We start from the raw sequence: 16751 nt of genomic DNA, 5'->3' as shown, positions 1-16751 counted from the left end.
ACTTTTTTCCAGCTGTTTTTGTTAGATGAATGAATTTGCAAGTATTAAAAGTTGATTCTTCCCCTTGCACCTTATGATCCACACAGACGAACATCTCTATTGAAAGTATTTTCCAAACCTGGCATCTGCCTTTAATCTAAATAAAACCACTCGACTCTGAAATATTCTGAAATAATAATACTTAGTGATTAAAAAAAATCCACTTTTATTGGGAGCTCGTGATTAGAGATGTAAGACTATGGCAACTAATCCTTTAAGTTCTCTATCAGATCAGCTCATATTTACATACTCTCCAATAAATTAGCTTCTCCTTTCTAATCTCTTCAGTGTCAGAAATAAGTTTGAAGTATCTCTGCTAGGGTACTCCACTCTGGGCAATATGGCTAGTATGCTGTAGTCCCCGTGACAGACAGATAAACAAACAAACAAACAAAAAAAAAAACGCTGTTTTTTTTTTCTTTTTTCCCTTTATTCTTCAGGAGTCCTCTTCCCCTGCCCCAGCATCAGCAAAAGTGCCTGTGGAGAAAAAGTGAGCGATAGGTAACAAAAACAGGACATCTGGTTTTTATCTTGTATTTAGCATGAATGAAATGCTTGTCCTGGATTACTTCTTCCTTGATTTGAAGGTCACTGGAGCGATGATCTGTTGTGGTTGCTTGACTCTGCACAGCTAATGAGGCAGCGCATTTCTAAGCTCTTCCAAGGAAAGTTGCTGCTCCTTTGAAAAACCAGTATACTAGGGGAATCTGTCTCTCATCAGTGGCAGAGACTGTCCCTTGAGCTACTCAGCCAGCTGTGCCCCTGTGGTTTACATGTTTTTGAGACATGAAGATGATGGAAAGAAAACAGGCAGCAAAAGTTTCAGATGACTGAGATTGGTTGTGTTGTAAGTAAAGAGCTTTTCTACTTACGGTGTTATGGGAAGCAGTGAAAGTTTGGTTGCCACAACAGTTATAGTTTCAGTACAATCTCAGTCGATGGATTTTTTTTTTATTATTATTTTTATTATTTTGAAGGGTAGACAAATGGGCAAGTCCAAGCAGTTATTGACAGATTTAAGTCCTCATCTAACGGGAAGATAAATTATTGATAAAAGCATGTCTATTCAGACTAAAAAGTATGATTCTGTAATTGTGGAATTCAATGTAAAGCAGATAAATGCTCCATCTTTTCTGGCGGAAATTGGGCTTTGCAGTGCTATGAGGAAGTGGCATGTCTGGCTTGATTCAGATTGGTGAGAACAAACTGAAATGCAAAGTGAAGTGCTGCAACTTTGCAGGACTTGTTCTTTGTCATATTGCTGCTCCTCTGCCCACCTAAGGTACGTTTGGGAGATCCAGGGGAAACACGTTCATAGGTGAGGTGGTATCTTCGTTGAGCATAAATTTTGAGCGCAAGTTCCCTTTATTGACTTACTGAGCCATAGCAAAATCCACATGAAATGCCTAAATAGACACAAGTGCATTTAAAGACTCTACTATTTTAATGGAATAGACCGCTTGAGAGAAAAAGATAATTCATATCTAATTTGTTGGGTAAGTATTCTGCAGTTTCAGACTTACAGAAGACCAAAATCTTAACAACTTAATCTGTAGACATTTAAAAGGGTTTATTGCTCACCATGCACCTTGGATGGTTTTATGCAACTCGGATATCAGATCAATAACATCGTTGATGTATTGACCTGTTTCTATGAGTAAACTTTCTTTTTTCCCTCTCTCACAGTGTCTTCTGTATTGTTTGCATCTCTAGTGGACATTTTTATCTAGCTTGTTCTGCTTAGTTATTCTTGTCAACACTCTGTAGGCTCTTATTTTATAGTTCGTTCAAGCAATTTTAGGTTTCTTTACCAGCAGCTTAGTTCCACGGTGTTTGAGATGCAGCCCAATCCTTTTACATAAGCTTACGTTTTTCCCAGAAAGACTCACTGTATTCTCATTTGTGTACCAATGCTGTAGTTTCATCTACTTTACCAATTATGTAAGAAATAATCTTGTCAGAAAAAGCTATATATATATATATAATGCTATATATGTGCTTTCCATCTAATTATTTGTCAGGTAGCTATTGGAGCCTGTAATACCCTTTTATCAGCAGTATTGGCAGATAATTTGTCCATGGGTTTATTTTCAGAAATGCCTAGAAGTTCCTGCACCATGACAAAAATATCCTCATCAAACCAGTGCTGATTCCCATAGGAAATGGGGAGATTACAGGCCTCTGCAGATTAGCCTCCATTCCCCAGTTAGACTGAGGAGCTAGATAATGAAGCTGTGCTCAATGATCCTGAAAGATGTATTTTTATACCTTTCCATTTTACTCTCGATAGTTTTTGGTTCAGGTTTTGGAAGCACCGTTTCTGATAGGTGGCATTTTTGTAGAACCCAGTGTTTGAGAAGTTTTGTTTCTAACATGCTCATGCTTTGATTCAGTATGCTATCCTTGCAGCATGTATTCTGCTTGTGGATCAGGGTGCATCCACACTCAGAGAAATTTTTTGCTACTTCTGCAATAATATGTTCTCTCATAATGTTAGTCAGCATGATTATACATTGCCTAATAGGTGATCACCTACAGCTGTGTTCTCCTGGAAGCTCCAGTATGTCTGATGGAAAGCATAGTAGAAAATGAGGTATGATGTTTTAGAAATGAGAGCATAAAACTTACAATTAGGAAGCACTATCAGTAAACTATGCAGTCGGTTTTTGGCTAAAGTGTTGGAATGGGACTCTGATCTCTGTTCAGTTCTTTTCCCTGCAGTGGTCTGCCATGTAGCTTTAGGCAGGTTAATTAAAGTTACATATGTCTTAATTTTCCATTTCTAATACCAAGATGAATATAGAACTATGGCATTTATTGTTTTTTTTCCTTGTATATTTATTTATCTTACAGTCTTTTATCCTGCAAAGTTTCTCTTTCTTATTTCATTACATAAGTGCCAGGACTAGCAAAATTAAACACAGGTTTTGTGTCGTGTGATCATGATGCTATTGTAGCACAGATTATGATAGAATTATGGGTCCTTCAAATTATTCAAAGAAATACTTAGAGTTTGTGCAGTAAGAGTTTCTGAGTTGTAGTCTATTCAAATGCATCACGAAAATTTGTAGTTGGAATGTTGGGAGTCCTAAAAACTGCAAACTGTGCAGTGCGAAACATTGACCAAAGCTTAGGGTAAATGCAGCTTCAGTCATCCCTGACTGCTAGTCACTGCTTCTAGTAGGATTCTGGAAAAAGCTGTTGAGCTTGGAAATTATGACAAAAATTTATTCCTTGGTTGCTAAAGCTCTCCCAGAAGGAAGATGACATTGAGAATTCCTTCACGTTTCCAGGCTGTTGGCTCTTTCGTCATCTTTGTCGTGTCGTCATCTTCGGCCATTGTGAGGATGACAGTGGTGAATTGAGCTGGCAGTCTTGCAGCCTTCTGTTTTTTTTGACCCTGCCAATCTGTTTTTAGATCTGATTATGTTTAAGTTTTTTGTATAGATTCACCTGGGTCCTCCAAGATCTGTGTACTGTTGCCCATCAGCACAGTTGTTCTGCCTTGGGCCCTATCTAGGAGGGAGGAGAATGGTAATTTTCTGCCATTAATGAAAGGGCCCAAAGGAGTTTGTAAGCAGAAACTTCTCAGTCTCAAGAGTCATTTTAGGCTTGATTTACTTAGGCATATGTGTGTTTAGCACCGTATTAGATGCTCTTGGATACTGAAGACATCTACACAGCACTGGCAGATATGACACAGGACCTGCGCTCTTCTGGAGCAACATGGGCATTTACACAGAGCATCTTGAACCAACATGTGGACAACCAAACCGAGTTCTTTATGCCTGGAACTTCAACGATGGAGTTTGACTCCAGGCTATAGACTATTATACATAGTCAAAAATATTAAGCCTCAGCATCTGTGTTCATGAGTGTCCGGGCTCCTGTTACAGTCAATGGAGAGTTAATCAGCGAAGCCTGGAGGGCTGCTCCACCGATCAGATACAGGCATCTGTTTAGGGAGATCTGAACTGTGGTGACCGCATCTCTGTTGACTGTAACAGCTAGCAGGTTACAGCTGGACACCCACCTGCAGGTGTCTATGGTCTGGCCTGGATTCCCTCCTGAGCTCTTCATTCTCCCTCTCTCTTTGGATCTTGATGTTGATTCCTGGTAGGAGACATGTGAGAATCGGCTGCCACGTCTCCCATGCTAACTTTGGGCTTCTTCCTTCATGCCTGGATGGTGTGATAGTGTCTAAAACAGCCCAGTCAGCCTTAAAGGGCCTGTTTGTTTGGGTATTCCTACTTCCTCTAAATAACTGTGCCTAAGAAGGGTTTTTTTCTTTCTATATGTGTCTAGATTACGGCTGTTTCTTTTTGAATGTGCAACTTGCTGTACCCAACCATTACTTTTGGAGTAAATAACTGTGCTGCCATGCACTCTGCGGGGATTTTGTGCTTCATGGAGCTCGTGTGAAAACCATTCAGCCAGTACGAAGTACCACCATTAATACAGTGCTTTTTCCTTGAAGGCAGTGTTGTTGCATGGTTTGCCCTGGTTTTCAGTTTCTTTTCAGGTGAAAATTCAAGATTTTGATTTTGACTCATCTCCTCTAGCTGTTATGGTTCCAGTTGCGTTAAGAACATCAGGTGAGATTAGCTGCAGCGTTGAACTGAACCATCGGCAGAGTTCAACAAAAGCAGGACTGGTATTTTGAAGTTTTCCTTAATATTAGAAATTATTTACCTTTACAGTATGACCTATGTTGCTTGCCAACCCTGTTAGGAAATTATAAGGTTGTATCTATTATTCAAGTTTTCCTGAAGGTGAAAGAGATGAATCTTCCTAATTTTTGATGGTTTATTTTGGGTTATATGTTGACATTTTCTATTCCTAAATTTACGTTTATCCTGTAAAAATAAAAGTACAGTTTAATGACTGTTGAAAATTAATTCATTCGTATTTATGTAATAACTGTATAATTAATTCCATTGTTATAAAAGGTTTGTATGTTGGTTTGAAGAGGCTGGTTTTTGCACTTCAATCCTCTTGTCAGGTCCAATGTTTAGGATACTGAAATGATGTGTTTTGAGGTTTGAGCATGAAAGTATTGACTCATCTGTCTCTTCAGTTGTTCTTATAAGCCTCAAATGTTCATAACAATCATGAATGTTAGCTACTTTGATTCTTGGCTTAGGGCTGTCTGACCCTGCTTTTATAGATGCAGAGTACACAGAGCTCCCGTTTAGCATGCAGTGAGCTATGAGAGTTCAGTATGCCTGAAAATTGGACCCTAGATACCTCGTTGACGCACTGTAGACAGTTGAAAATCTTTGTCCTATCAATCTTTTAAAAATGAATGATGCAAATTCTTTCAATTTATGTCAAATCATTAAAAGTGCAAATCTTCATGACCCCATGACGTTATAATTTTTTGTTATTTGTTTAATCTCCTAAAGTGCATTTCTGTGATTTACAGGTTTTAGCTGATGCTGTTGCACGCTTGGTTGTAGATAAATTCAGTGATTTGACAGAAAATTTCACATCTCCACATGCACGTAGAAAAGTCCTTGCTGGAGTTGTCATGACTACAGGTAAATAAATAAATAAATACTATTTTAACTACTTAAATACCAGAACTCTGTATTCTATAAAACTCTATCTTCTGTCTTCAGTCAGCTAATTTTGAAATACATTACTGTTTAATCTCCCAAGTGCCTTAAATACAAAAGTTCAATCTTGGCTGAATGTGATTACAGGAAAATTATACCTGCAAATACTTCTTTTTCCACAAAGTTCCTATATTTTGTATAGATAGAGATATCTGAGACTTCTGAAATAAACCATATTCTGTGAAATACACATATCTTTCTAAATTATGCACCTTTTGGAAAATTTGTAAACATAATATTCGCCTCATTAGTTACATAGACAATATTCCTCTGTTTTGGCATATAATGTTATAAATTATGCTTGCTTTCCAAGTCCTTAGGAATTTGCGCTTTATTTAGTTATTCTTGCAGTATTTCTTTCTTGGTGCTTAGTGTCTGAGTCATTTTAGTAAAAATACTTGAAGAAAGCAGCTTCTGTTTCAGCAGCTGACACTAGTGTGCATGTGCAACCAGCAGCAAGATCGTGGTTCTGTGACTGCTCGCGTGAGATCTGTGCTCTGCCAGAGCACTCGGACTGAAAGAGAAATTCCACCCTAAGCTGATCTGCATCCATGCTGCTGCTGAACTTTCCTTAGGTTAAGATTTGTCTTTGCCTTTAGTCCAGTTGGTCACTTGATTTGGACTAAAGTTAAATTTGGACCTGTCATGAAATACACTATTAGCTGTACAAGTCAGAACAGGATCAGAGATCAGTGCACAGCCGTGGTTCTGTTGAGCGGTCTTTATGCAGTATGTGCCATGAGGCACGTTTCCTGCTACGTAACGTTGCATAATAGCCTGCTTTTCACACTGTGGGGGATGTTTGTAGGGACCTCCTCCACTGAACAAACATTTGGTTTCTGAGGTCCAAGGGTGTTGTTTGGGATAGACAGCAATTGCATGCTCGAGGGACAGGAGTGTGTGACTAGGGGATGTTTGGCCTAAGCTCTGTCATAAGTTGTCTAAACCAGAAAAGGTGGCAGGCACAGATGATACTGCTCTGGAGACTGCTGTAGTTATTTGCAAGCACCTTCAGAGGCGGGAGCACTGTGACACTGCTCTGTTATAAGCCCATGCTTATGTGAGACAGCATGCTCATGATGTGTTTTTTTTTTTTTTTTTTTTTTTAATATCAAAAAAAAGAAAGATATCCAAGAGCCCTTATGGCAACCTTGGTCAAGATCTGAATGCAGGGAGTCTTTTGGATGCCTCCAATTCGGAGAGGTCCTAGTTGCTACAAGCCTCCTCTCCCACAGTATTTGAGTTGTCATTTTTATCCTCCTTCTTGGAGGAGATAAGATTGCTTTATAACAAAGGATAGTCCCACAGACTGCTTCACAGAATTTTTGAGGTATCTGGGAGCTTTGCCCACATCCCAGTTTAGGATGTACTAAGGTTTCTTGCAGTTGAGGCAGTTCATTCATGATTATTCTTGTCTTTTTTGTAGTCTCGTCATAGTCTTTTTTCAGGCCTCTGAGATTCAAGCTTGTTGCATTCAGGGGGCTGCTGTTGTGAAGACAGTAGTCCTTGGTCTCTCTGCTGACCCCTCATATCTGAGTTTCCCCAGGACCTGAACAGGTTCAATAGCTGGGCCTGGCTCCTGCTGGCATCTCAGCGGGCAGCATCTGTGAATCCACCTGACAAGCACATTCCATGATTCCACATGGAATCAGCAGAAGGGCTGATGGCTTAACTGTGCAGGACCTAGCGGAGAGTGATGTGCTTGTACCTTAGCAAACTGGATGTTGCTTCCATCAGAGCGAAAGTTTTGTACAGGTTGCTGCCAGAATAGTTATTTTGTACTGGTTCAGCTTCTTTCCCTCATGTGGCTGTGACATTTTCAGTCTGTTATTATGCATCCTAACCATAAGCCTAGGAGACGGCATTGATAAATGTGAGAAACAGCTTGAAAGCCTGGCAAGTATAAAAGAAGGAAACTTCATGGTTTTGACCATTTAAAATTAATTTAAAAAATATTTAATGATTTTTAGTGCCAAAAGAGATCATTCTGCCCTACGCTTTATGATGTCCCAAATTCTTATGAAGTGTTACGTGATTCATAAAGTAAGCAATTTCGTTTTAGTACAGATGCCTAATCCTAAGCTTAACAAAGATTCCTTCCACATGCATACTTTGTGCTCCAAGTAAATACAAAGTATAAGTGGGGTAAAACTGTTCCCCAAAGTCTGTCCAGTGAGACATTGCTAGTGCCTCATCCTGATGATCTGTGAGGAAGATCCTGTAGTTCTATTGTAGAATATTGTATAATACTGAAAAAGTTGTTACTGTAATTGTAGTCCTGTGCCCAAAATTCCCAGGGGAACCATATGCCCAAAGAATCAAAAGCCTTAATTAACATGTTTTGATTATCCAAAGAAGTAGCTTTGCACATTATTAGAAAACGGCTTCGTATGGATATGTTAAGTGTCTGGGGAATCCCTAGAATTAGGTGACTCCAATGCGCAGCCTTAGAGAACATCTTCCCCTGGCATGAAACACTGAATATCCCAGACAGGGATGCTGTTGACTATGGCAGCTTGTAGCATGGGAACATGTGCCAGTTTGTGCTGCTGAGGGCCAACAGGGTGACTACTGAAGGTCTCAAAATGTAACTGTTGCTTTCATAGAATCAGTAAGGTTGGAAGGGACCTCTGGAGATCATCTAGTCCAACCCCTCTGCTCAGCAGGGTCACCTAGAGTATGTTAGACAGGGTTGCATCCAGGCAGGCCTTGAATATCTCCAGAGAAGGAGACTCCACAACCTCTCTGGGCAGCCTGTTCCAGTGCTCTGTCACTCTCACAGTGAAGAAATTCCCCCCTCCTCCTTGGTTTTGTCTCAGCCGCATAGGAGGGCAGGGGGTGGCTGAGCTCGTATTCATTTTTCGAAGACTGTGCTTCGGTTAGGATTTATTTCATCAGCAGTGACAACTTGAACAACCCATCCTGTTTTGTGTCACTCATCCCTTTACTTATTACTCATTTGGTCCTTTACGTTGGCATTGCCGTAGAGTGACCAGAGGGTGAACAGTACTAGGGCACTGAATTGTGTTCAAAACAAGGGCTATTTTCTGCATCCAGCTCACTGTGTATTTGCCCAGAGTTGTGCCAGCGATACAGGAGTGTGAACAAGCCACTCGAGAGCTGGAGCTGGCACAGCTGCCGATGGGACATATATCACATCTAGCTCTACATTATAGCAGGCTCCCTCTGTATAGGCCTTCCTAGGAGCTGATCTCTTGTTAAGGGTAGGATCCTAAACCTTAGGTGCCTAATGTCCAGTTAAATCTGTTTTGGGGTCAGTATGTAGAATGCAGTTTCTTGGCTTTTATTTTCTCTAGGAACTATTCTGTGGCAGGAAAATAGCAGAGGGCATTTGGCAGGGATGGCCGCTTTCTGCCTTTGCTGCTTAAGTGTTATGAACCTTGAAGGAGTTAGTGTGTGGCTTGTTGGGGCTTTTTATTCTGTTTTGCTAGAGGGATGTAACATTTTGGACCTGCCTTTCTGAATTTTTCATATAGCTGACCTTTATTTTTTATAATAGACACAGTTTTCTGTATGTAAAGCATACAAAATATTTTAAAAGATCTTTGCATCTAATTGTTTTATGCAGTATTAATTACTTTCAAGGACTGCATCTCTAGAAATGTTATACTGCTGATAAGCTTTGCAGTGCTTTAAACATTTTATCTTTCTTCCCACTCTAGTCTTACCTTTCCTATTGTTGGCATAATACCAATCATAATTTGTTGTTTTTTAATAAAACAATGCCTTTTTATTACACAAATTTCTAAAGTCACAGTAGATACCTGCATATGTAGCCATGATGTATATGCTATAAGCTAGCGGGCTGACTCTATCTCAGAAAAAAGCACTTTCAGGCTTTAATATCTCCTCCTGAAGCAGCAATGTTTTCCTTATAAGTTTTCTTCATTTCGGAGTTCAGACTAGTTAGAAGTTGAACTCATGTGAGCCATAGACCATACTGGAGTAGGTACAGGGAGGGTAGGTCTGAGTGAAGCTTTTGCTGTAAAGAAAGTATTGGAAAAAGAACACTTTTTTTTTTTTTTGAAAGAAAAATGCAGAAAGAAGCATTGTTTGAATTTGGCCAGAATAAATCTCTTGCTAGAATAATTGAGATTTTTAATTGCTGAAATTAAAAATTTTAAATATTGTTTTGCAGGTACAGATGTGAAAGATGCCCTGGTAATAAGTGTTTCTACAGGAACAAAATGCATCAATGGTGAATACATGAGTGATCGTGGTCTTGCATTAAATGATTGCCATGCAGAAATTGTATCTCGCCGGTGCCTGCTTAAATTTCTATATACACAACTTGAGCTCTATCTAAGGTAACCTTGAGAGAAACAGAAGATGAACTGACCCCACAGAACTGAAAAACTCTTAAACACTTGTCTGACATGTTTTTGAATGTGAAACAATTATCCTGAAGTAATATCCCTTACATTAGAATATGTAACTGAGCACTTAGGCCATTTCCCGTAAAGTTTGACTTTAACAGGGTATGTATTCAACTAGATGTGTGCCTTGGGAGGGGAACATGGAAAAAAACTTTTGGAAATCTTTCTGTAAACTATAAACATGTAAATCAAAATAATCTGGGTTAGCAAATGTGTGGTGTTTCATTTCCTGATAAGTCTCTGAAAATTCACTGGGAATGTCGAGGGCTCTCTCTTTCTTGCCTCTAGTGTCTTTTCATTTTGTTATTTGTAAAAACTGCTTGAGTTATACTGTAAAGATGTCCAGACGTACTGTAATCATTTTAATGTCTATTAAGACTGACCAGTTTACATTACTTAGGTGTTTGTTTCAGTTTTGACTATAGTGTTCTTCTCTATTTCAGCAATAAAGAAGATCAGCAAAAATCCATTTTTATCAAATCTGAACGCGGTGGGTTTAAACTGAAGGAGAATGTGCAGTTTCATCTCTATATCAGTACATCTCCTTGTGGCGATGCTAGGATTTTCTCACCACATGAAGCAGCACAAGAGGGTATGACAGCAATCATATTAAAGCTGTGGAGTCTAAAGTGTATTTGATCGCGTACAAGTGGCACAGTTAGAATTTATGTGTCTTTTTTTTCCTTTTTGTATAGATGTGTGTTAGAAAAAGGTTTATAGGCAGATAAACCATATGGGCTTAAAGAGGCTGAAAATTAGTAAAGATAAGCCAGTGTGTCAGGAAGTATCCTTATAGAACTAACTGGGCCATCTGAACATTGCTGTCTCTTAATAGTTGTTGTCTGCCTGCTCATTTCTTGATTTGCTGCTTGACTTCATTCTAATACTATAATGTGCAGAATAGAATTCAAGAACTACCTGCTACATATTAATTGTTCCTTCATGGAAAGCTTGGTTTAATTGCAAATGCATCTTAGGAGATGCATTGTACAAGGGATGATACTGTAGGTAAATTGAAAGGAGTAATAGAAATTATTAAGCAAGGTAACAATTATGCAGGCAAATGTCTTTAATTGACTCTTCTTATTTTAATACCATATGTAAAATATATTGAGAATATTTCTGAGTTGATGGCGAGCGATTTTTGTTGTATAGATCAAGGGGACAGGCATCCAAACCGCAAAGCAAGAGGACAGCTCCGGACAAAAATAGAATCTGGGGAAGGGACAATTCCTGTGAGATCTACTACCACTATCCAGACGTGGGATGGAGTATTGCAAGGAGAAAGGCTACTGACCATGTCATGCAGCGACAAGATAGCTAGGTGAGATATTAGTATTTTTCTGTAGTATTGGTTTTTATTGCTGAATAAAAAAGGCAGGTGTGCATGTCACATGCAGTGAATGTGCAGGTTATCAGTTGGTTTCACTGCTTAGATGCAGTGTGAGAGGGCTGTAGCTATTAATAAAGCTCTGATTCTTCACCTGCAATTTGTGTCAGACCTTCTGCTGGCTTCATAGGTAACGTGGAAAAGTTATCTGTCATTCCAGGCACTTAAAGTTGGGACTGCTTTGTTTTTTATTTATATCACTGGAAAATATCAGAGGAATGAATTATATATATTTTTTTTTTTTGGCCTTACATAATATGTCATTAGCAAAACAGTGCAATAAGTATATTACACACGTCATATTGGATAACATCCTCTGGTATATTTATGTCCTTTTATTTTAGAGATGCATGTGTGTTCTATGGATGGATTTAAAATTATATTGTTTCATATGAGGAAAAAGTTTTTCGGATAAAAACATGTTAATTGATGGGCACTTTTAAATTTTAACTTGAAAATGATATAAAATTTATTTGAAATGTTTTTACTTAAATGGTTGAACTGTAATTAGAATAATGTCTTCTAACAGTAATTCTTTTATTTACACTTATCTGATTTATTCTTTTTTCTTATTTAATTTTTAAAATTTTTTCTTTTTAATTGGACATAGACAAAAGATTCACCTAAAATTTAGCAAGTGTCCTTTAAATAGTATCAGAAGCATGGGAGAATTTCTAGAAAATTGTAGCATAGTTTTTCAAAATGAGTCTGTATGTTTTCAGCCTCTCTATGCTTTTGCAAAATATGTAAGAGAAATGCCAAAAATTTCAGCTGGTGATTTGGGGGTTTTTAACTTATTTTTTAATTAAAATAGCTATACATTTTTGTCAAGCCACAGTTAGTTCTTATTCAAAATTTATTAAGCATATTTTACGCGGAAGATAAGTCAGAACCTATTTGTTGTACACCATGTATACCAAATTAATGATATAGGGTGAATGTTATGTAATTATTTTTTTTTCCTCTAGTCTTGTCTCAAGTAATCAGCATCTCTACTGAATGAAGACATTTTACTTTCTTATTTTTAAATCCCGCTGACATAACTTCAAAAAGGCCCTGGCTATTTATGAGAGTGGGTTGTTGAAAAGTAATTCTGTAAAAGCGGCATTTAAGATTTGAGGTTCATGTCAGTAGTTTCTTTCAGCCATCCCATATGGTAATCGTGCTGCATTCATTTGACTTCTTTTATCACATCATCAATTCTATTAGTGAATATAAAAAATAAAGCAAGTTGTTGAGCTAGAGCACATTTGACTATTTTGTTGATTTTGTGTGATGCAGAACAGAATCCATCTCACGCTTGCCTAGCTAGCTGTCACCTCTCCTTGGGGCTAATGGGAATAATTTTGTTTGTGCCAGTGAAGGAAGCAAATAGAAACCTTTGACACAGAGAAAAGACTGTATGACGGGTAAGGAGGCCCAAATTTTCATATTCTTTTTCCTTTTTTTCTCATCTTCTTCTTCTTCTCCTTCTTCTTCCTCTTTAAAAAAAAAAAAAAAAATCCCTGACACTTATGATCATATTTTGTCCATTTAAATTTGAAAGAATGCATTGCTATGTAGTTTCCAATATTTAGTACTACAGAACAACTTAGCTCTTCCAGGTGTCACTAGATTTTCAATCAGACTAACTTGCTCCTATGGCACAGAAATAATTTCTTTAATGAAACCTACTAAGTCAAACTCACGGTCAAACCCAATTTTTGTTTCACTAAAGATTGCATTTCTTTGCACAATAGATCTTCCAGCCTAGGCAATATGTAGGTAAATTCTATTTGTGCAGGATTACCTGGGGTATCCGAAGTATTAAAATTGTTGATTTTTGAACAGCTCCCCTGTATAATCCAAGGTATTACTTCAAGCATCTGCGTGCTTTGTTGCAAGCTGTTGTCTACCCCATCATGAGCTGGTTAGGAACAGCTAAGGAACTTGCAACCTTTCTGTTATACTACTTCATTCCAGTGAAGAATTGCTGACAAGTGTAGGCTCTCCAGTGGCTGCTTTCCACTGTGGTGGAGTGCCAATCAGTAGTAAGAGGATGAACTCTGATACTCATCTAAGGGCTTCCTCTGATTTCTCTTTAGGTGCTGACTGCATGTTGGCAAACTTAAATTCCTCAAGCTCTGAGCTGGATTTTGCTGTGGACAGGGATAGGACTCATGAACTTTGGCTGTAGGATGACATTGGTCTGCTGTTTTTCCCATGAGAGCTCAGCTCACCTTTTCTTCCCTGGCTTCTCCAGTGGCAGATACTCAGTGCTTCTTACTCCACCGAAATGTCCTCCTGAAGGGACAGTCCTACTGTTCTCTGCTAGTGTTCTCGCATTATCACAGTGGTAAAGGCAAGGAGGTGTTTTAGCTCCCTTTCCCAGTCACCTGGGAAGTGAGAGATCAAGAAATTGTGTAACACCCCTGTAGATTTTGCCTCAGGAAGTCCTAACTTTGCTCTGACTGCTCATCTCCCTCTGTTCTCACTTTCGTAACCTTCTTTCACCTTGTGCTTGTGTTGGAAGAATACTGGAGAGGTAGAGGGAAAAAAAGATAAAAATAATCAAGGCACCTGGAAGTTTTGCTTTAGGGAGGAAGGAGCTGCAGGGAGTCCCTGCCAGGGCACCAAACTCTAATCTGTAGTGGTACTGTGTGGTTAAAACTGGAAAACAGCAAAAGGCCTGTGTATGTAACAGTAAATGTAAAGTCCAACTATGATCGTAAGCATTGGAACTGGAGTATTCCTAATGTGGTTAGTGTGTGATGTCATTCGAGAGCAGCGTTAAGGTGATTTCTATGACCAAAATAATTGATTTGGAACATTAATATTCATAGATTTGTTTTAAAAGTAGCTAGAATTTGTTCCATATGTGCATATTTTGGCTTCAGATAGTTACTTGAAGTTCTTCTCGTAAAACATTCCAGTCAGAGATGGAGTATGCCTTATTGTCTTACTGAGAAGAACAAAATGTTTTATTCCTAGGGATGATCCAGGAATTGAGAAGCAGTTTAATGTTAGATCCAGTTACTAAAGACGAAGCTACATCATCTCTTTTTGTGCAAAGGAGGAAAAATAATTATTTCTGATGATCTGTTGGGTGAAAGAACACCACATGCCTGCCTATGCACTGGCCTTTTGTTGTCTTGTGTTTATTCAGGGTAGAATATCTGAATGGAAGTTCTTAACTCAATCTTTATGTCTGTTTCATGGATGACTTTTTCTTCTTGGCTCCACCACCTAGATTTCTGAGTCTGATGAGGTTGAAGAAATGTGTCTTAAAATCCTGTGCCTGCTCACTAAAGGCTGTATTCTGCAGTTATATTCATTCTTATCCAGTATTTTTCCGGTTTGAAAGTAATTTCCAAAAGGAGAGCTTCACAACTGAGTTGGCAATAGAAAGAGCGATCTTCTCATCAATTCTTAACCGAAGTAACCGCGGACTATTTGCATGTGGTGACTATGTGGCACCTAGGTTAAAGGGGGAAAAAAAAGAAAGAAAGAAAAATCAAGGAAAGTGGAAGGAAACAACTACCCAAAATATAATGTCTAAGCCCTGACCAGTCAAGCCAGTGACCTGTGTGCTGGCCCAGGCTTGGTAGCCTGCAGCAAATCCAGACAACACCGGGAATGATGGAACAAGTCAGAGCATTGTGATTCAGCTGCAGCTCTCTGATATAGCTAACTGAAAATGTGACCACAGCATAAATAAAAAGATCTTTGCTAGAAATGCTACCATCAAAGACCATGGACTTCTAACATAAGTTGTTTTATCATGTGGGCTGCTAGCTAAGTCACTTGAACTGGGAAAGGAAATAAACTCTGACTGCATTTTGCATGCAAATGTTGCTGCCTGTTTGTGCTGTGGCTCATGAAAGGAATGCACTGATAGTAGAGATTCAATTAATCCCTTAGACAAGGAAGCAAGGAGAAATCAGGAGTTCAGATTTGACCAAAAGAGAAGTGAAAAGGTGATCAGATCAGTGAAGCCTACTACAGTCTGCTCCGGCTGTTCCTTAGGCCAGTTAATGAAAGCAGAGTCCAGCTAGATAGGTGAAAGCAGGTCCTGACCTACACAGTGTGAGTCTGGATTTAACTTGAACAGCAGGAGTGTCCCTGTGCTTGAATGATGAACCACAGTGAATGGTAAACATGTCCGTTATGATAAGGCAACAAATGAGCACGCTAAGACCCAAATGCTGGGGTACAGGAGTTCCCTTTCAGTCAGATACACTTCGGAGATACAGAGGTAAAAATTAACACAGATGGTTCTGCAAGCATCTCTGGGGGTGATTCCAGCCTTAAACTCAGCTGGCTGATCATAGCAGTCACAGGAGGTAGAAACAAGTAGAAAAATCATGAATGCAGCTAGTACAAACACAGCTAGAGCACCTTCTGTTCAGAGACAGCCAGCCACACTGAATGTTTAGCTTCCAAAATTTATCCTCTATATACAGATAGTGTATATATATATTCTCTATAGGTATATAGATAGAATAGATATAGAATAGATATATCCTCCTACACCTTGGGTGCATGCACCAAGAAGGGCTCTTGGTGCACGGGGTGATTCAGACGGCCTCAAAATCTTGTTGGTGATGCAGTAGGTGAAACCTGCCTTTGAGATTACTGCCAGAGACAGCTGCCATCTGGGCTGCAAGCCTTTGTCATAGAGGAGGGCAGAAGGTTCATGTGATGAGGGAAAGCACTTTCTGGGGATAGTCTGACATCTTCTCACATCTTGCAGCTTGCTCCAACGCCTCGCAAAAATGAACGCCCTAGAAGATACAACATGCCACTTACTTATCGTTTTCCTGTGCTTTCTCTCCTTTTTTTGAAGAAACAAGATCTTACTGAGGCCTGTGAAAACAGAAATTAAGTTGCATAAAATAACAGTTATTACTTTGCGTTATATAAGATTTCCACCCTTAGTCCTTTGCCCTTGGGTACAAGTAAAAGCTTGACATGAACAAAGCATCTGCTGTATCATTTTCCTTTTTTCATATTTATTACTATTTATAAATGATATTAGTAAGAGTAACCCTTTGAACTGTAACTTGTTTTTTCTCAGCATTTGCAGTCTATCATAAATATAACTTCATTTTTGAACAGACCATTTATTTTGGTAGTTACAAAGGATTCAGTCTTCATTTTTCTGTGATAAGTTCTGACACCAATTCTGTGTGCATTGTTTAAAATGCAATGAGTAGTGATTCAGCTCTTGCATACTTCTGGATGCATAGAAATAAATGAGTGGTGCTGAGACATCTGATATTAACATCATGCTTTAAGGCTTACTGCTACTAGGCTCCTTTCATTTCT

The 16751-nt window shown here is 38.8% G+C and overlaps 1 protein-coding gene across 5 annotated transcripts in view; it reads left to right on the top strand.

Annotated features, from left to right (window-relative positions):
* Nucleotides 1-16751, top strand: part of ADARB1 (adenosine deaminase RNA specific B1) — a 95954-nt gene that overhangs the window by 59747 nt on the left and 19456 nt on the right. For all 5 annotated transcript variants that reach the window (XM_062579328.1, XM_062579325.1, XM_062579329.1 and 2 more), the window contains 4 exons: nt 5465-5579; nt 9817-9985; nt 10498-10646; nt 11210-11378. In XM_062579328.1, coding sequence (XP_062435312.1) covers nt 5465-5579; nt 9817-9985; nt 10498-10646; nt 11210-11378 — 602 coding nt within the window. The remainder of the gene's footprint in view (nt 1-5464; nt 5580-9816; nt 9986-10497; nt 10647-11209; nt 11379-16751) is intronic.

The sequence above is a fragment of the Rhea pennata genome, chromosome 6 (genome assembly GCF_028389875.1).
Source record: "Rhea pennata isolate bPtePen1 chromosome 6, bPtePen1.pri, whole genome shotgun sequence".
Classification (NCBI taxonomy): domain Eukaryota; kingdom Metazoa; phylum Chordata; class Aves; order Rheiformes; family Rheidae; genus Rhea; species Rhea pennata.
Note: the sequence above shows the minus strand (reverse complement) of the source record. Positions and strands in the feature narration are given on the sequence as shown.